Genomic DNA, 15,489 nt, shown 5'->3' with positions numbered 1-15,489 from the left:
CTCTGACGTTTAGGCGAACGAGGAGCAGCAGTTACTAAAAGATCCGGACAAAGATCCTTAAAAATCAGCATGATTTATTTAAAGTCCATAGAGGGCTGAGCAGCTTTAGGCTCCTCTCCGTCTGACAGAGTCCTCAAGGGAATATCGGTAGGAGGGGGATCAGCAACTTCCTCATCTGAAGGAACCTTGTCCGACAATTGCCGAGTCTCAAGCAAGGGAGAGACCTGCCGTGGTGGCAATGCTTGACAAGCAGAGTCCACACGCAAAGGAGCAACAGTAGCAGTCAAGGACGCTATGTCATGTAACTGCTTAAAGGACTGACCAGCAACAACAACAGGTGCGGGAGGACGCTCGACGTCAACTCGAGACTGCCTTGACTGCCTAGACTGAGCAGTCAAAACAACTCTTGACTGCGGTGCTTGACGCTCAACGTCAAAACAAGTCAACTATGCTGGTTGGCGAACGTCCTGAACGTCAACAAGAGCAAGCAGCAGCGGCTGAACGTCCACAAGCGGCTGAGAGTCAACACGGGACTGCATCGAGTGAGGCTCTACAACACATGATTGACGTGACTTTGTAACGTCAATGCCAACAGGACGAGCAAAGGCTCGTTTGGGCGGCTGACGGCCAGGATCTCGATCAGCTAAGCGGCGAGGATCATCGTGAACCTGCTCAGCAGAATAGTCCTCCATAAGAGAGGCAAGCTTATTCTGCATGTCTTGCCGTACAACCCATTTAGGATCAACGGGAATGGGTGCGGTAAGAGACGAGGGTAACGTCTGAGACTGCAAAACCTTGCCTACAATAAGACTCTCGGAGCCTGTGTTACGCTTTTGTTTAGGCGGCGAGCAGTCTTCCGATGACTGCATAGGGTCAGAGCTGTCCCAATGGCTACAACCAGGACGCTGGACCTGTCCTGAAGGGACTGACTTTCGCTTTAAGGGCCTCGAAACCTTGCTCCACGGTTTCTTACGCGAAAAGCCTTCAGATGACGAGGAGAAAATCGTCTCGCTCGTCTTATGGTAGGGGCGGTCTTGATGAGACACGCCTGAAACCATAGAGGGAACGTCTGTTCGCTGATCAAGGCCTCTCGAACCCATAAGTCGTACGACATTACTTCTCCCCTGGGCTTGGGAGCTTGCAAGAGGTCCCGGACTAGGCGAACGACAGGCACGAACAGACGAACCCTCAGTCGCAACACTGATAACACTTTGCGCAATTATCACTTTATCACTACGATTTTCTGTTTTGCACTTACTTCACTGAAATCGAATTTTTCAACAATTCACATTAGGGATGAAATTTATCTTGATGTTTATTATAAATGGAAAGCTAATCGAAGAGGCCTAATAAAGGCGGTTGAGATATAAAATATATAGAGGAAAATCTATAATTAACAACAACATTTATAACGTGATAAGATAATTGCTAAAAGCCTAAAACACACTTCCGTACTAAGGGAAGGGTCGGCCATTTTTAAAAGTCAAAGAAAGTCCAAAAAACAATCCAAAGTCATCAACAATTAAATCTATCCAAAAAAGAGTTCAAGATTTAAGTTGAAGATAAAACACCTGCACTGCGAAAGCTCAAACCAAAATGAAGTACTTCACCAAGTCTGTTGAAAAACTCCAGGTTATACAGCGAGTAATGGTACGTCTTGTCGTTCAGACCGACAGAGAAGAATTGGGTCTGTTTACATGTATATGCGGTATCTGGCCGATAGTTGGCGCTAGTGGGCACACCCGCAACCTTCATAGCGATCGCTCGCGAGTTTTTGTGTTTTTTCTGTCGAGCCGCCGGAGGCTCAGCTATTATATATTCACCGGCTAAGTTAAATATTTAAAAATAAATATTCTGTACATGGCTTCAAATAACCAACCACCAGAACATGATTTTCTTCAGTTCATTATCTCAGTTCCATTTAACAAAATACTTACATGTTTAAAGGTAGATCCAGCTGAACGATATGAGAGATCACCAATTATGTTATTAGCAACTTTTCTCAATCTCCAGTTCTGACGCAACTTCAATAATTCAATATGGAAATCAAGCACTGAACGATTTGGTCTACCCAGCTCAGCTTGAGATGCACGAAGTCGATCCGCACCATTTATCAATATTGATGCTGCAGACTGTAGACTCTACAAATGTACACAAAAAAATCAATATAGACTTACTGAAATATACAGAAATCAAATAATCTTATTTCATAGATGTAAAAACTGTAATTATATTTCTATGTTAGTGTTACTATACAGCATACAGAAAGAGTATTATTCTGCCTAGTGTTTTTCTGAACCACTATGGAATTACCATAGATTATTGAATTCATCATGGGTGATTGTACCTTTTGCTCATCTTGAGATATATTTTCTCCTATTGATTGATACAAACCACAGTATTTCACTAGCCTGGGACAAACTGACAGATTCCTACCTCACTCCAAGTTCTTAAGATCTAGGCTGAGTTATGGTATACCAAATTATATTTCTAAATTTGATTCTGGCAGGTCAATAACTATTGACTTATACAGTCAACTAATTCAATATAATAAAAAAAACAAAAGAAAGTCTTAGCACTTTCGATGAAGATTAAAAAACTGAATGACTATTTTCAAAAAAGTCTTATCAAACAAACTCTGTTATTGAACTATAAAACTTGAGCTAATTTCCCACCTGTGATATTTTTTTCGATCTTTTTCATTATAAAAATGACAAATTCGTATATAATTTGTATTTTTCCTAACTATACAAACCTTACCTATTTAATAGGGGTATTACTTTCGGCATAGCTGAAATGACGAGCCATTAATTTTTAATGAGGGTTTACTACCCACACCGCTAGTTAGCGGGGGTAGGGAGGGTACCTTGCTACCGCTCCCCCTCACACACCTGTGATTGAGCTCACTTTGCTTGGAGGTAGGGGTTCAAGGGGGATAGGGCTGGCGGGCAAGTTTGGTTAAATAGCTAAGGTTTGTATAGTTAGGAAAAATACAAATTATCTACGAATTTGTCATTTGTTCCGTAACTGGAATACAAGCCACACTATTTAATAGGGGTGACTCACCCATTAGGATGGGTGGACGTCCCACCCAGTTTGGCTTTTTGACTTTGCCTGGGGCTCCTTATCTGAGTGTGTAAGCACTCAAGAAATAAGGAGCCCCTGCACCTCGCTAAAACCTTGCTACGCAAGGTCTGTAGCCTACGCAACCTTTGTGTAAAGGTATGCAGAAGTGTGACTCGTCCTAGAAAGCTGTTCCAAAGTTCTTTAGATGGAAACTTGTGCACTAGGACTTTCCCAATACCACCTCGTCAGGGTATGGGGACGTAACAGTATTAATATGATATTTTAATTATAAAATAAATTTTTGAATATACTTACCCGGTGAATATATAATAGCTGCTGCTCAGCGGCTCGACAGAAAACACACACAAAAACTCGCGAGCGATCGCTATGAAGGTTGCGGGTGTGCCCACCAGCGCCAACTATCGGCCAGATACCACACATGCATGTAAACAAGCCTTCAATTCTTCTCGTCCCGCTGCGTCTCTATTGGGGAGGAAGGGAGGGCCTTTAATTTATATATTCACCGGGTAAGTATATTCAAAAATTTATTTTATAATTAAAATATCATTTTCAAATATTCAACTTAGCCTGTGAATATATAATAGCTGATTCACACCCAAGGCGGTGGGTAGAGACCAGAGTTAATTAAGTTTACAGCGTATATGCTTAGAGTTTTTTACAGTTATCAATATAACAAAACCCAAATATATAGGTAACTGGTAAGGAAGTTGACTTAGACGATTACTCTGCCTTGTAAGTCTGTCTTCCTCACGAAGCCCAGCGATCCTCTTAGGATGCTGAAGGACTCCCAGGAGCTGAAGTATGAAGGGTTGCAACCCATACCAACAGGACCTCATCAAACCCCTAATCTGGGCGCTCTCAAGAAATGACTTTGACCACCCGTCAAATCAACCAGGATGCGAAAGGCTTCTTAGCCTTCCGTACAACCCAAAAAAACAATATTAAAAAACATTTCAAGAGACAGATTAAAAAAGGATATTGGAATTAGGGAAGTGTAGTGGTAGAACCCTCACCCACTACTGCACTCGCTGCAACGAATGGACCCAGTGTGTAGCAGTCCTCGTAAAGAGTCTGCACATCTTTTAAGTAAAATGACGAGAACACTGACTTGCTTCTCCAAAAAGTCGCGTCCATGATACTTTGCAGAGATCTATTTTGCTTGAAGGCCACGGAGGTTGCTATAGCTCTAACTTCGTGCGTCTTAACCTTAAGCAAACATCGGTCTTTCTCATTCAAGTGGGAATGAGCTTCTCGTATTAAAAATCTGATAAAATATGACAAAGCATTCTTTGACATAGGCAATGATGGTTTCTTAACTGAGCACCATAACGCCTCAGATTTACCTCGTAATGACTTAGTACGAGCTAAATAGAACTTAAGAGCTCTAACAGGACATAACACTCTTTCCAGTTCGTTGCCTACGATCTCTGATAAGCAAGGAATATCAAAAGATTTAGGCCAAGGACGAGAAGGCAGTTCATTTTTGGCCAGGAAACCAAGTTGAAGAGAACAAGTGGCTTTTTCTGTAGAAAAGCCGATGTTCTTACTGAAGGCATGAAGTTCACTGACTCTTTTAGCCGAGGCCAAGCACACTAGGAAAAGTGTCTTGAGAGTGAGATCCTTCAGGGAGGCTGAATGTAATGGCTCACACCTGTCTGACATGAGGAACCTTAGGACCACGTCTAAGTTCCATCCAGGAGTTGCCAAACGACGTTCCTTAGAGGTTTCAAAAGACTTAAGGAGATCTTGTAGATCTTTATTGTTGGAAAGATCTAAGCCTCTATGCCGAAAGACCGAAGCCAACATGCTCCTGTAGCCCTTGATCGTGGTAGCTGAAAGGGAGCGAACCTTTCTCAGATGTAAGAGAAAATCAGCGATTTGGGCTACAGAGGTACTGGACGAGGACACAGATGCTGACTTGCACCAGTCTCGAAAGACTTCCCACTTCGACTGGTATACTCTAATGGTAGAAGCTCTCCTCGCTCTTGCAATAGCACTGGCTGCCTCCTTCGAAAAGCCTCGAGCTCTAGAGAGTCTTTCGATAGTCTGAAGGCAGTCAGACGAAGAGCGGGGAGGCTTTGGTGTACATTCTTTACGTGGGGCTGACGTAACAGATCTACCCTTAGAGGAAGACTCCTTGGAAAGTCTACCAGCCATCGAAGTACCTCGGTGAACCATTCTCTCGCGGGCCAGAGGGGAGCAACCAACGTCAACCTTGTCCCTTCGTGAGAGGCGAACTTCTGCAGTACCTTGTTGACAATCTTGAATGGTGGGAATGCATATAGGTCCAGATGAGACCAATCTAGAAGAAATGCGTCTATGTGTATTGCTGCTGGGTCTGGGACTGGAGAGCAATAGATTGGAAGTCTCTTGGTCATCGAGGTTGCAAAGAGGTCTATGGTGGGTTGACCCCAAGTCGCCCAAAGACTCTTGCACACGTCCTTGTGGAGGGTTCATTCCGTAGGAATTACCTGACCCCTCCGACTGAGACAGTCTGCTAAGACGTTCAAGTCGCCCTGGATAAACCTCGTTAACAGGGAGATGCCTCGATCTCTTGACCAAATGAGCAGGTCCCTTGCGATCTCGTACAGCGTCAGGGAGTGGGTGCCTCCTTGCTTGGAAATGTATGCCAAGGCTGTGGTATTGTCGGAGTTGATCTCTACCACTTTGTTTCGAAGGAGACTCTCGAATTTCATCAAGGCCAGGTGGACTGCCAAAAGCTCCTTGCCGTTGATGTGCATGCTCCTCTGACTTGAGGTCCACAGACCTGAGCATTCCCGACCGTCCAGGGTCGCACCCCAACCCAAATCCGACGCGTCTGAGAATAGTACGTGGTTTGGGTTCTGAACTGCTAGGGAAAGTCCCTCTCTCAGACTGATATTGTCGTTCCACCAATTCAGGCATGCCTTTACTGGTTCGGAGACCGGGATTGAGACCGTCTCTAATGTCTTGTCCTTTTTCCAGTGAAAGGCTAGATGGAACTGGAGAGGTCGAAGGTGTAGCCTTCCTAGCGAGACGAACTGCTCCAGGGATGATAGAGTTCCTACTAGACTCATCCAATTCCTGACTGAGCACCGTTCTCTCTTCAACATCAGTTGGACTTTGAGCAGGGCTTGCTCTATTCGGGTGGCAGACGGAAAAGCCCGAAAAACTGGACTGCGAATCTCCATCCCTAAATACAGTATAGTTTGGGATGGAATCAGCTGGGACTTTTCTAGGTTGACCAAAAGTCCCAATTCCTTGGTCAGATCCAATGTCCAATGAAGATCCTGCAGACAGCGATGACTGGACGAGGCTCTGAGAAGCCAGTCGTCCAAGTACAGGGAGGCTCGGATTCCCGATAAATGGAGGAATTTTGCTACATTCCTCATAAGCCTCGTAAACACGAGAGGAGCAGGGCTTAGGCCAAAGCACAGGGCCCGAAACTGGTATACCACATTGTTGAAAACAAACCTCAGAAACGGTTGGGAATCTGGGTGTATGGGGATGTGGAAGTACGCGTCTCTTAGGTCGAGAGAGACCATCCAGTCTCCCTTTCTGACCGCTGCTAAGACTGATTTCGTGGTCTCCATGGTGAACTTTGTCTTCGTAACAAAGACGTTGAGTGCACTGACGTCTAGCACCGGTCTCCAACCTCCTGTCTTCTTCGGTACTAGGAAGAGACGGTTGTAAAACCCCGGTGATTGAAGGTCCGAGACTTTCACCACCGCTCCCTTCTCTAGCAATAGAGACACTTCTAGGTTTAGGGCTTGTCTCTTTGACTCCTCTCGGTACCTGGGAGAGAGGTCGATGGGGGAAGTCGCTAGAGGAGGTTTGCGTACAAATGGAATTTTGTACCCCTCTCTGAGCAACCGAACAGATTGTTGGTCTGCGCCCCTCTTCTCCCAGGCCTGCCAGAAGTTCTTCAATCTGGCTCCTACTGCTGTCTGAGGCTGTGGGCAGTCAGACTCTGCCACGTGAGGACTTGGCTCCTCTCTTCTTTCCTCTCTTTCCCTCGGCACGAGTACTTCCCCTGCTGGGAGCTCTGCCACGAAAGGGCGGAATAAATCTGGACGCCGGAGTGTCGATCCTAGGTCTAGCAGAAAAGGATGTAGAAGGAGTCCCTTTGCGAGCAGAGGACGCCACCAAGTCATGGGTGTCCTTCTGCACGAGTGAAGAAGCTATGTCCTTAACCAATTGTTGCGGGAACAAAAACTTTGATAAGGGAGCAAAGAGCAGTTCAGATCTCTGACAGGGAGTAACTCCTGCCGAAAGAAAAGAGCAAAGGGACTCTCTCTTCTTTAAGACTCCCGACGTAAAAGAGGAGGAGAGCTCATTGGAACCATCGCGGATGGCTTTATCCATACAGGACATAATCAGTAAGGAGACATCTCTATCAGCCGATGAGATTTTCCTACTTAAGGCTCCCAAACACCAGTCAAGGAAGTTGAAAACTTCAAAGGCTCTGTAAATGCCTTTCAGCAGATGGTCAAGGTCCGAGGAGGACCAACTAATCTTCGAGCGTCTCATGGCTAGGCGGCGGGGAGAGTCTACGAGGCTTGAGAAGTCACCCTGGGCAGAGGCAGGGACTCCCAAGCCGAGAACTTCTCCCGTGGCATACCAGACGCTCAATCTAGACGAGAGTTTCGACGGAGGGAAGGCAAAGGCCGTCTTCCCCAAACTACTCTTGGTTTCCAACCAGTCGCCTAAAAGTCGCAAAGCTCTCTTGGAAGAGCGAGAGAGCACAAGCTTTGTAAAGGCTGGCATGTTAGCAGGTAAGCCTAGAGCAAACTCAGACGGTAGCGAACGAGGAGCAACAGCGACGAAGTGATCGGGAAAAAGCTCCTTAAAAATTAACATGACTTTCTTAAAGTCCATTGATGGAGGAACTGTTCTAGGTTCGTCTACATCCGAAGGATGATCATCATGATGAGGGTCAGCAACATCCTCATCTGAAGGATCCTCATCTGACAACTGCTGAGTAACAAGCAAAGGGGTTGGCAATGCTTGACACGCAGAGTCCACACGCACTGGTGCATTAGTAGCAGTCCAGGACGCAACGTCATGTAACTGCTTAACAGCCTGTGAACTGTCAACAACAACAGGAGCGGGAGGACGCTCGACGTCAACTCGAGACTGTTTTGACTGCCTAGACTGAGCAGTCAAAACAACTCTAGACTGCGGTGGTTGACGCTCAGCGTCAAAACAAGTCAACTCCGCTGGTTGGCGAACGTCCTGAACGTCAACAGGAGCATTAGGAAGTGGCCGAAGGTCCAAATGCGGCTGAAAGTTAACACGTGACTGCATCGAGTGAGGCTCTACATAGCGTGACTGACGTGACTTAGCTACGCCAACGTCAACAGGACGAGCAAAGGCTCGTTTGGGCGGCTGAAGGCCAGGCTCTCGATGAGATAAACGGCGAGGATCAACGTGAACCTTATCGGCAGAATAGTCTTCCATAAGGGAGGCGAGCTTAGTCTGCATGTCTTGCAGTATAACCCATTTAGGATCAACGGGAATGGGTGCGGTAAACGACGGGGTTAATGTCTGAGACGGCACAACCTTGCCTACACCAAGACTCTCTGAGCCTGTGTAACGTTGTTGCTTAGGCGGCGAGCAGTCATCCGATGACTGCAACGGGTCCGAACTGTCCCAATGACTACAGCCAGGACGCTGGACCTGTCCTGAAGGGACCGACTTTCGCTTAAGGGGCCTAGAAACCTTGCTCCACGGTTTCTTATGCGAAAAGCCTTCGGATGACGAGGAGAAAATGGGCTCTCTCGTCTTATGGTAGGGGCGATCTTGGTGAGACACGCCTGATACCATAGAGGGAACGTCTGTTCGCTGATCAAGGCCTCTCGAACCCATAAGTCGTACGACATTACTTCTCCCCTGGGCTTGGGAGCTTGCAAGAGGTCTCGGACTAGGTGAACGACAGGCACGAACAGACGAACCCTCAGTCGCAACACTGTTCACAACACTTTGCGCACTAATCACTTTCCCACTATTTTCCGCTGTGGCACTCTGACACTTAAGCTCTTTAACGTCAGCCATGAGTTGATTACGATCAGTTGCTAACGCTTCAACTCTTTCACCCAAGGCATGAATGGCACGTAACATGTCTTGCATTGATGGTTCCTGAGTGCCAGAAGGGGGGTTAGGTACAACCACTACAGGGGAAGGATTAGGATCAGGGGCATGTGGAGAGGAAAAATCTACTGACCTAGAGGAACTCCTCCTTACCCTATCTCTCTCTAGCTTACGAGAATACTTGTCGTATTCGAGCCAATCGAATTCCGAAAGGCCCACGCATTCCTCACACCGATCTCCTAATTGACAGGTTTTACCCCGACAATTAGAACACACAGTATGTGGGTCGAGAGAGGCCTTTGGAAGACGCCTATTACATTCCCTAGCATTACACTTACGAAATCTAGGGGCTTGTGAAGCGTCAGCCATTTTGAATTAGTCAAAGAAAGTCCCAAAAAACAATCCAAGTCATCAACAATTAAATCTGTCCAATAAAGAGTTCAAGAGTTTAAGTTGAGGAAAAACACCTGCACTGCGAAAGCTCAAACCAAAATGAAGTACTTCACCAAATATGTTGAGAAAACTCCAGGTTATACAGCGAGTATTGATACGTCTTGTCGTCAAGGTCGACAGAGAAGAATTGAAGGCTTGTTTACATGCATGTGTGGTATCTGGCCGATAGTTGGCGCTGGTGGGCACACCCGCAACCTTCATAGCGATCGCTCGCGAGTTTTTGTGTGTGTTTTCTGTCGAGCCGCTGAGCAGCAGCTATTATATATTCACCGGCTAAGTTAAATATTTAAAACTTAATACTGTACTAGGAACACAAGGGAGCATGGTTTACCTGCAGTGGTTTGAGGTCAGCTATGCAGAGAACCCAGGATGCTGCTTTCCCCAAGAGAGGGGATGATGAAGAAGAGAATAAGGGCCAGTCAAACCTTTTCATTCATGCCGACTAAAACCGGGTAACAATGCCCTCAACCTCCTGCTACTTGTCAATAAGAAGCTTGAGGTTTTAAACCAGCTGTTGTGCGGCCACCACAGGACCGATAGAAAACGTATCGAGTCTCCTGTGGGTCACGTGTGGCAGGTAGTAGGATGTGGATGTGTTCTGACGTTTCCACACCACAGCTTGAAGAACCTGCGTCACTGGATAATTTCTTTTGAAGGCCAGAGACGTAGCTATGCCCCTGACATCATGTACTCTGGGGCGGCGTGACGGAGGAGGGTCTGGATTCAGTGCCAGGTCAATGACCCTGCGATTCCATGCTGAGATGGTGTTCTTGGTGACCCTCCTCTTAGTCCTTCCTGTGCTGACGAATAGTGCTGGCACACGAAGAGGGGCTACGGCTGTTCTCTTGAGGTACAGCCTCAAGCTCCTTACTGGGCATAGTAAGAGATGGTCTGGGTCATCTGTTACAGTACGGAGACTATAAATCCGAAAGGAGTCGAATCGAGGATCCGCTACTCCCGGGTTCTGAGTCTTAGCAATAAACTCAGGGATGAAGCTGAACGTTACCTCTCCCCATCCCCTTGAATGGGCGATGTCATATGAGAGACCATGAAGTTCGCTGACTCGCTTGGCCGAGGCCAAAGCTAGCAGGAACACCGTCTTCCAAGTAAGGTGGCGATCTGTTGCCTGGCGTAATGGTTCATAGGGAGGTCTCTTAAAGAGACCTGAGAACTCGAACCACAGTCCAAGAGGGAGGTCTCACTTCCGACTGGGGGCAGGTAAGTTCATAACTCCGTATAAGTGAGAAAAGTTCTAGCGATGAAAAAATGTCCATTTCTTTCAGTCTGAAGGCGAGGCTTAAGGATGAGCGATAGCCTTCCACTGCTGAGACTAATAGGCACATTTCTTCACGCATATACACGAGGAACTCCGCTATTGCTGAAATAGTAGCATCGAGTGGATATACACCTTCCACGACACCAACCACAGAAGACTTTCCACTTTGCCTGGTAGACTGCTGCTTATAATTTCTGCAGATGTCCAGATATCCTGATGGCAACTTGTTGCGAAAATCCTCTCTCAGAGAGGAGATGCTGGATAGTCTCCAGGCGTGAAGTCGTAGCGAAGCTACGGCATTAAGGAAGATGTTGGTGTGTGGTTGTTTGAGTAGATTGTGTCGTGGAAGGAGTTCTCTTGGCGGCTCCGTTAGGAGTTGCAGAAGGTCCGGAAACCATTCTGCGTGATGCCATAGCGGAGCTATGAGGGTCATTAAAAGATTGACTGATGTTCTGGTCTTGAGTACCCTCCTCATCAGACAGAATGGGGGAAAGGCGTAAACGTCGATGTTGTCCCATCGTTGTTGGAAAGCATCTTGCTAGAGAGCCTTGGGGTCTGGGACTGGGGAACAGTACAGCGGGAGCCTGAAGTTCAGGGCCGTTGCGAAGAGGTCCACAGTCGGAGAACCCCACAAAGTCAGGACTTTGTTGGCTACTAGATGATCCAAAGACCACTCGGTACTCTCTATCTGAGATGCTCTGCTCAGGTTGTCGGCGAGCACATTCCTTTTGCCTGGAATGAAGCGTGCCGATAGTGGTATCGAGTGGATTTCGGCCCATCTCAGTATCTCTACTGCTAGATGGGATAGTTGCTGCAAAAAAGTACCTCCTTGTTTGTTGATGTAAGCCATTACTGTGGTGTTGTCGCTCATAACCACCACAGAGTGACTTTCCAGGTATTGTTGGAACTGTTGAAAGGCCAGAAAGACGGCCTTCATCTCTAGGAGGTTTATGTGGAGGTACTTTTCTGACTCTGACCAGAGGCCTGAGGTCATGTGGTGCAGCACGTGGGCTCCCCACCCTTTTTTTGAAGCGTCTGAAAACAGCATCAAATCCGGGGGAGGACAAGAAGATCCACTCCCTTTCGTAGATTCTCATCCGTCACCCACCACTGGAGGTATGTCAGTTCCACAGGTCCCATGGGGATCTGGATGTCCGGGGAGTCGTATGCTTGATTCCACCGGGACTTGAGTCGCCACTGGAGGGATCTCACCCTGAGGCAACCATTGGGAACTAGACGGGCCAGCGATGAAAGGTGACCGAGGAGACATAGCCACAATTGGGGTGGAAGTTCTTCTCGTCTGAGAAAAGGTCTTGAGACCTTTCTCAGCCTTGCTATCCTGTCATCTGATGGGAACGCTTTGTGGAGAGTGGTGTCTATAATCATGCCTAAGTATACCAGCCTTTGAGTGGGAAGCAAAGACGACTTCTCGAGATTTACCATGATCCCCAGATCCTGGCAAAGTCTCAGAAGTTTGTCTCGGTGTTGAAGAAGGGTTGACACCGAGTCTGCTAGGATTAGCCAGTTGTCCAGATAACGGAGGAGACAGATGCCAATCCTGTGTGCCCAAGATGATACTAGGGTGAACACTGGTGAAGACTTGTGGTGCTGTGCAAAGACCAAAGCACAGCACCTTGAATTGGTATATTCTGCTATCCAGGTTCAATCTTAAGTACTTCCTTGAAGACAGATGGACTGGGATCTAGAAGTCCAATGTGCACATGAAGTCTTGCGGTCTTACTGCTAGTCTGACCGTGTCTGCCGTCTCCATGCTGAACGGAGTTTGTCAAACTTGTTCAGAGCTGAGAGGTCGATGAATGGTTTCCAGCCTCCAGACACCTTCTTTACAAGAAAGAGTCGACTGAAGAAGCCTGGGGATCCATCAAGGACCTATTGGAGAGCACCCTTCTTCAACAGGGTCTGGACTTCTGCCTGAAGGGCTTGCCCCCTTGCCGATCCCATGGCAAGGGAGTTCAATGACACTGGATTCCTGGTCAAGGGAGGTAGAGATGTTATGAACGGAACGAGATATCCTCGACTGATCACAGAGATTGTCCAGGAATCGGCCCCGAGTTGCTTCCACCTGTTTGTGCAACTCTGTAAGCATCCCCCTACTGGTGGAAATGCAGGGGGACTGCCTATCCTAGCGTTTGTGGCCTCGGCTGCTTCCTCTAGGATTTTTACCTCCCCTGGAGGACTTTTTGCTTTTCCTGTCTTTGACAGGAAAAGGCTTTTTCAACGTTGTCTTCGCTGCAGTTGTCATCGTAGTGGTCTTGGTTGGACGGGACTGCTGTGGTGCTGGAGGATTATAGGGCTTAGATGTTAAAGCCCTATGGAGGAGGAAGTCTTAACGGGAGTTCCTCCACCTTTCAGTAGCATGTTCCACATCCTTAGGATCGAACAGAACAGACCCCTCTATGGAGGAATGTCTGAGCCTATTGATCTCGGCGCTAGGGACCTTCTGGTGGAAACTCTCAGCTACTGCATCCCAACGTTTCAGGATGGTTTGATTGATTGATTTAAAGTTTTCAGGCATCCTGACATCTGAGGTCATTGACGCCGGTAACATTTAATTTATGTATACAAAAAAAAAGATAAAATAAAATAAAAAATAAAAGAGTATTCAATTAAAATCATAAAAATTGAATGTCATAAAAGTTAAATATTTTTCAGAAGACCTGCTTCTGAAAGAAATCTAAAAATGCCACTTGCATGGTAGGACACATCATTTCCAAGAATCTTGGCAAGGATGAACCTGCCACCCTCACCTCGAGCCTCAAACAAATATCTATTCCGCAAGTTGTTATAATTGGAGCATTCGGTCAACAAATGCCTTACTGTTAGAGGTACTACACAGTCGTCACAATACGGTTGCTGTTGGCCCTTCAGCAGAAACTCGTGTGTCAACCGAGTGTGACCAATACGGAGACGACAAAGAGACGTCTCCCATTTTCGGGGCATCATATTATACCTCCAAGGAGATATGTCATTTGTTATCTCTCGCATTTTATTGCCATCTTGACTATCCCATTGCTGTTGCCATTTATTGCAAACCAATTTTTTTATGTCAGGTAAGAAATCATCACAGGGAATGGGATACCTTCTTGGCAGCAACTCTGATGCAGCCTCCTTAGCCAGTGAATCTGCCTTCTCATTCCCGGACACACCTACATGTGCTGGAACCCAACAAAATTGAACTGTTATACCTCTCCGTCCAATAATGAAAAGCCATTCTAAAATCTTTAAAACTAGAGGGTTATTAGAATTAAAAACTTCCATAGCTTGAAGGACACTCCTTGCATCACTAAAAATTGTAAAATTACCCTCCTTCTCCAACGCTATTTTCTCAATAGCGGTTAATATGCCATACAGTTCGGCAGTAAATATGGAAGCGGTCAGAGGAAGTGCACCTCTACAATTAAAACCATTACTATGTACTCCAAATCCAACGCCAGCATCAGATTTGGAGCCATCAGTATAGATAAAAGTTGATCCTCTATGTTCTCTAACATGTTCATTAAAAAGAGACCTGGCTTCTAGGTCTGACATATTCTTCTTATCTCCAATAAAATATTTACAAAAAGATATCTCTGGTAACTTCCATGGAGGCGTTGGTGATACCTTGAATGGAAGTACCTTATTTCTAATTATATCCAGACTATTTAATAATCGTTTCACCCGAAAGCCATAAGGTTGAGGAGATTTTGGGTGCAACTCAAAGTATGATGCATGTCTTACAAGGCTTGCAGTCTGAAAGGCGAGAGAGTTAGGGAGTCTTTGCAATCTAAACCAATACCGAAGAATGGAAGACATTCGGTAAAGGTCTAGAGGTAACTCTCCAGCATCAACAAGGAGACTTGGGATAGGCGAGGTTTTAAAAGCTCCAGTAGACAATCTAATACCTGCATGATGTATCGAGTCTAATATTTTTAGCCGGCTTGGGGTGGCTGAAGAATATACCTCACAACCATAACTAATTTTGGAAAAAATCAAGGCCTTGTATAATTTTAAAATAGTATTGCGGTCTGCCCCCACGATTTATGGGACAATACTTTTAAGATATTCAGAGCTTCAACACATTTAGCTTTTAATGCTTTTAAGTGAGAAACCCATGTCAGCCTACAATCAAATATCAAACCTAAAAATTTAGCTTCTCTTGCACATGGTATCCGTTGACCTTTAATGTATATATCCGGGTCTGGATGTACTCCCCGGATACGACAAAAATGGACAACGGTAGTTTTACTTGTCGAAAACTTAAATCCATTCATGTCAGCCCACTGGATAATTTTATCAATAGAGAGTTGGATTTTTCTCTCAACCATTGCCATTCTAGTGCCAGCAAATGATATTGAGAGATCATCCACAAATAATGTTGAGAGAACATCCTGGGGAATGGCTGAGGATATCCCATTAATTGCTAGTGCAAAAAGGGTTACACTCAGCACACTACCCTGAGGAACTCCTTCTTCCTGGCACTTACTCTCAGATAATGTTTCCCCAACTCTCACTTGAAAAACTCTACGTGAAAGAAATGCCTGAATAAATAGTGGCAGCTCTCCTCTCAATCCCAATTCATGAATGGTTTTAAGTATACCATATCT

General features: G+C 46.0%; 1 protein-coding gene across 1 annotated transcript in view; it reads right to left on the bottom strand.

Annotated features, from left to right (window-relative positions):
• MED17 (mediator complex subunit 17) overlaps positions 1 to 15,489 on the bottom strand; it is a 162,954-nt gene that overhangs the window by 97,197 nt on the left and 50,268 nt on the right. Inside the window, exon 4 of the mRNA XM_068388378.1 lies at positions 1,938 to 2,141. Within this exon, the coding sequence (XP_068244479.1) occupies positions 1,938 to 2,141 (204 nt within the window). The remainder of the gene's footprint in view (positions 1 to 1,937; positions 2,142 to 15,489) is intronic.

Source organism: Palaemon carinicauda, chromosome 15 (assembly GCF_036898095.1).
Source record: "Palaemon carinicauda isolate YSFRI2023 chromosome 15, ASM3689809v2, whole genome shotgun sequence".
Classification (NCBI taxonomy): Eukaryota; Metazoa; Arthropoda; class Malacostraca; order Decapoda; family Palaemonidae; genus Palaemon; species Palaemon carinicauda.
Note: the sequence above shows the minus strand (reverse complement) of the source record. Positions and strands in the feature narration are given on the sequence as shown.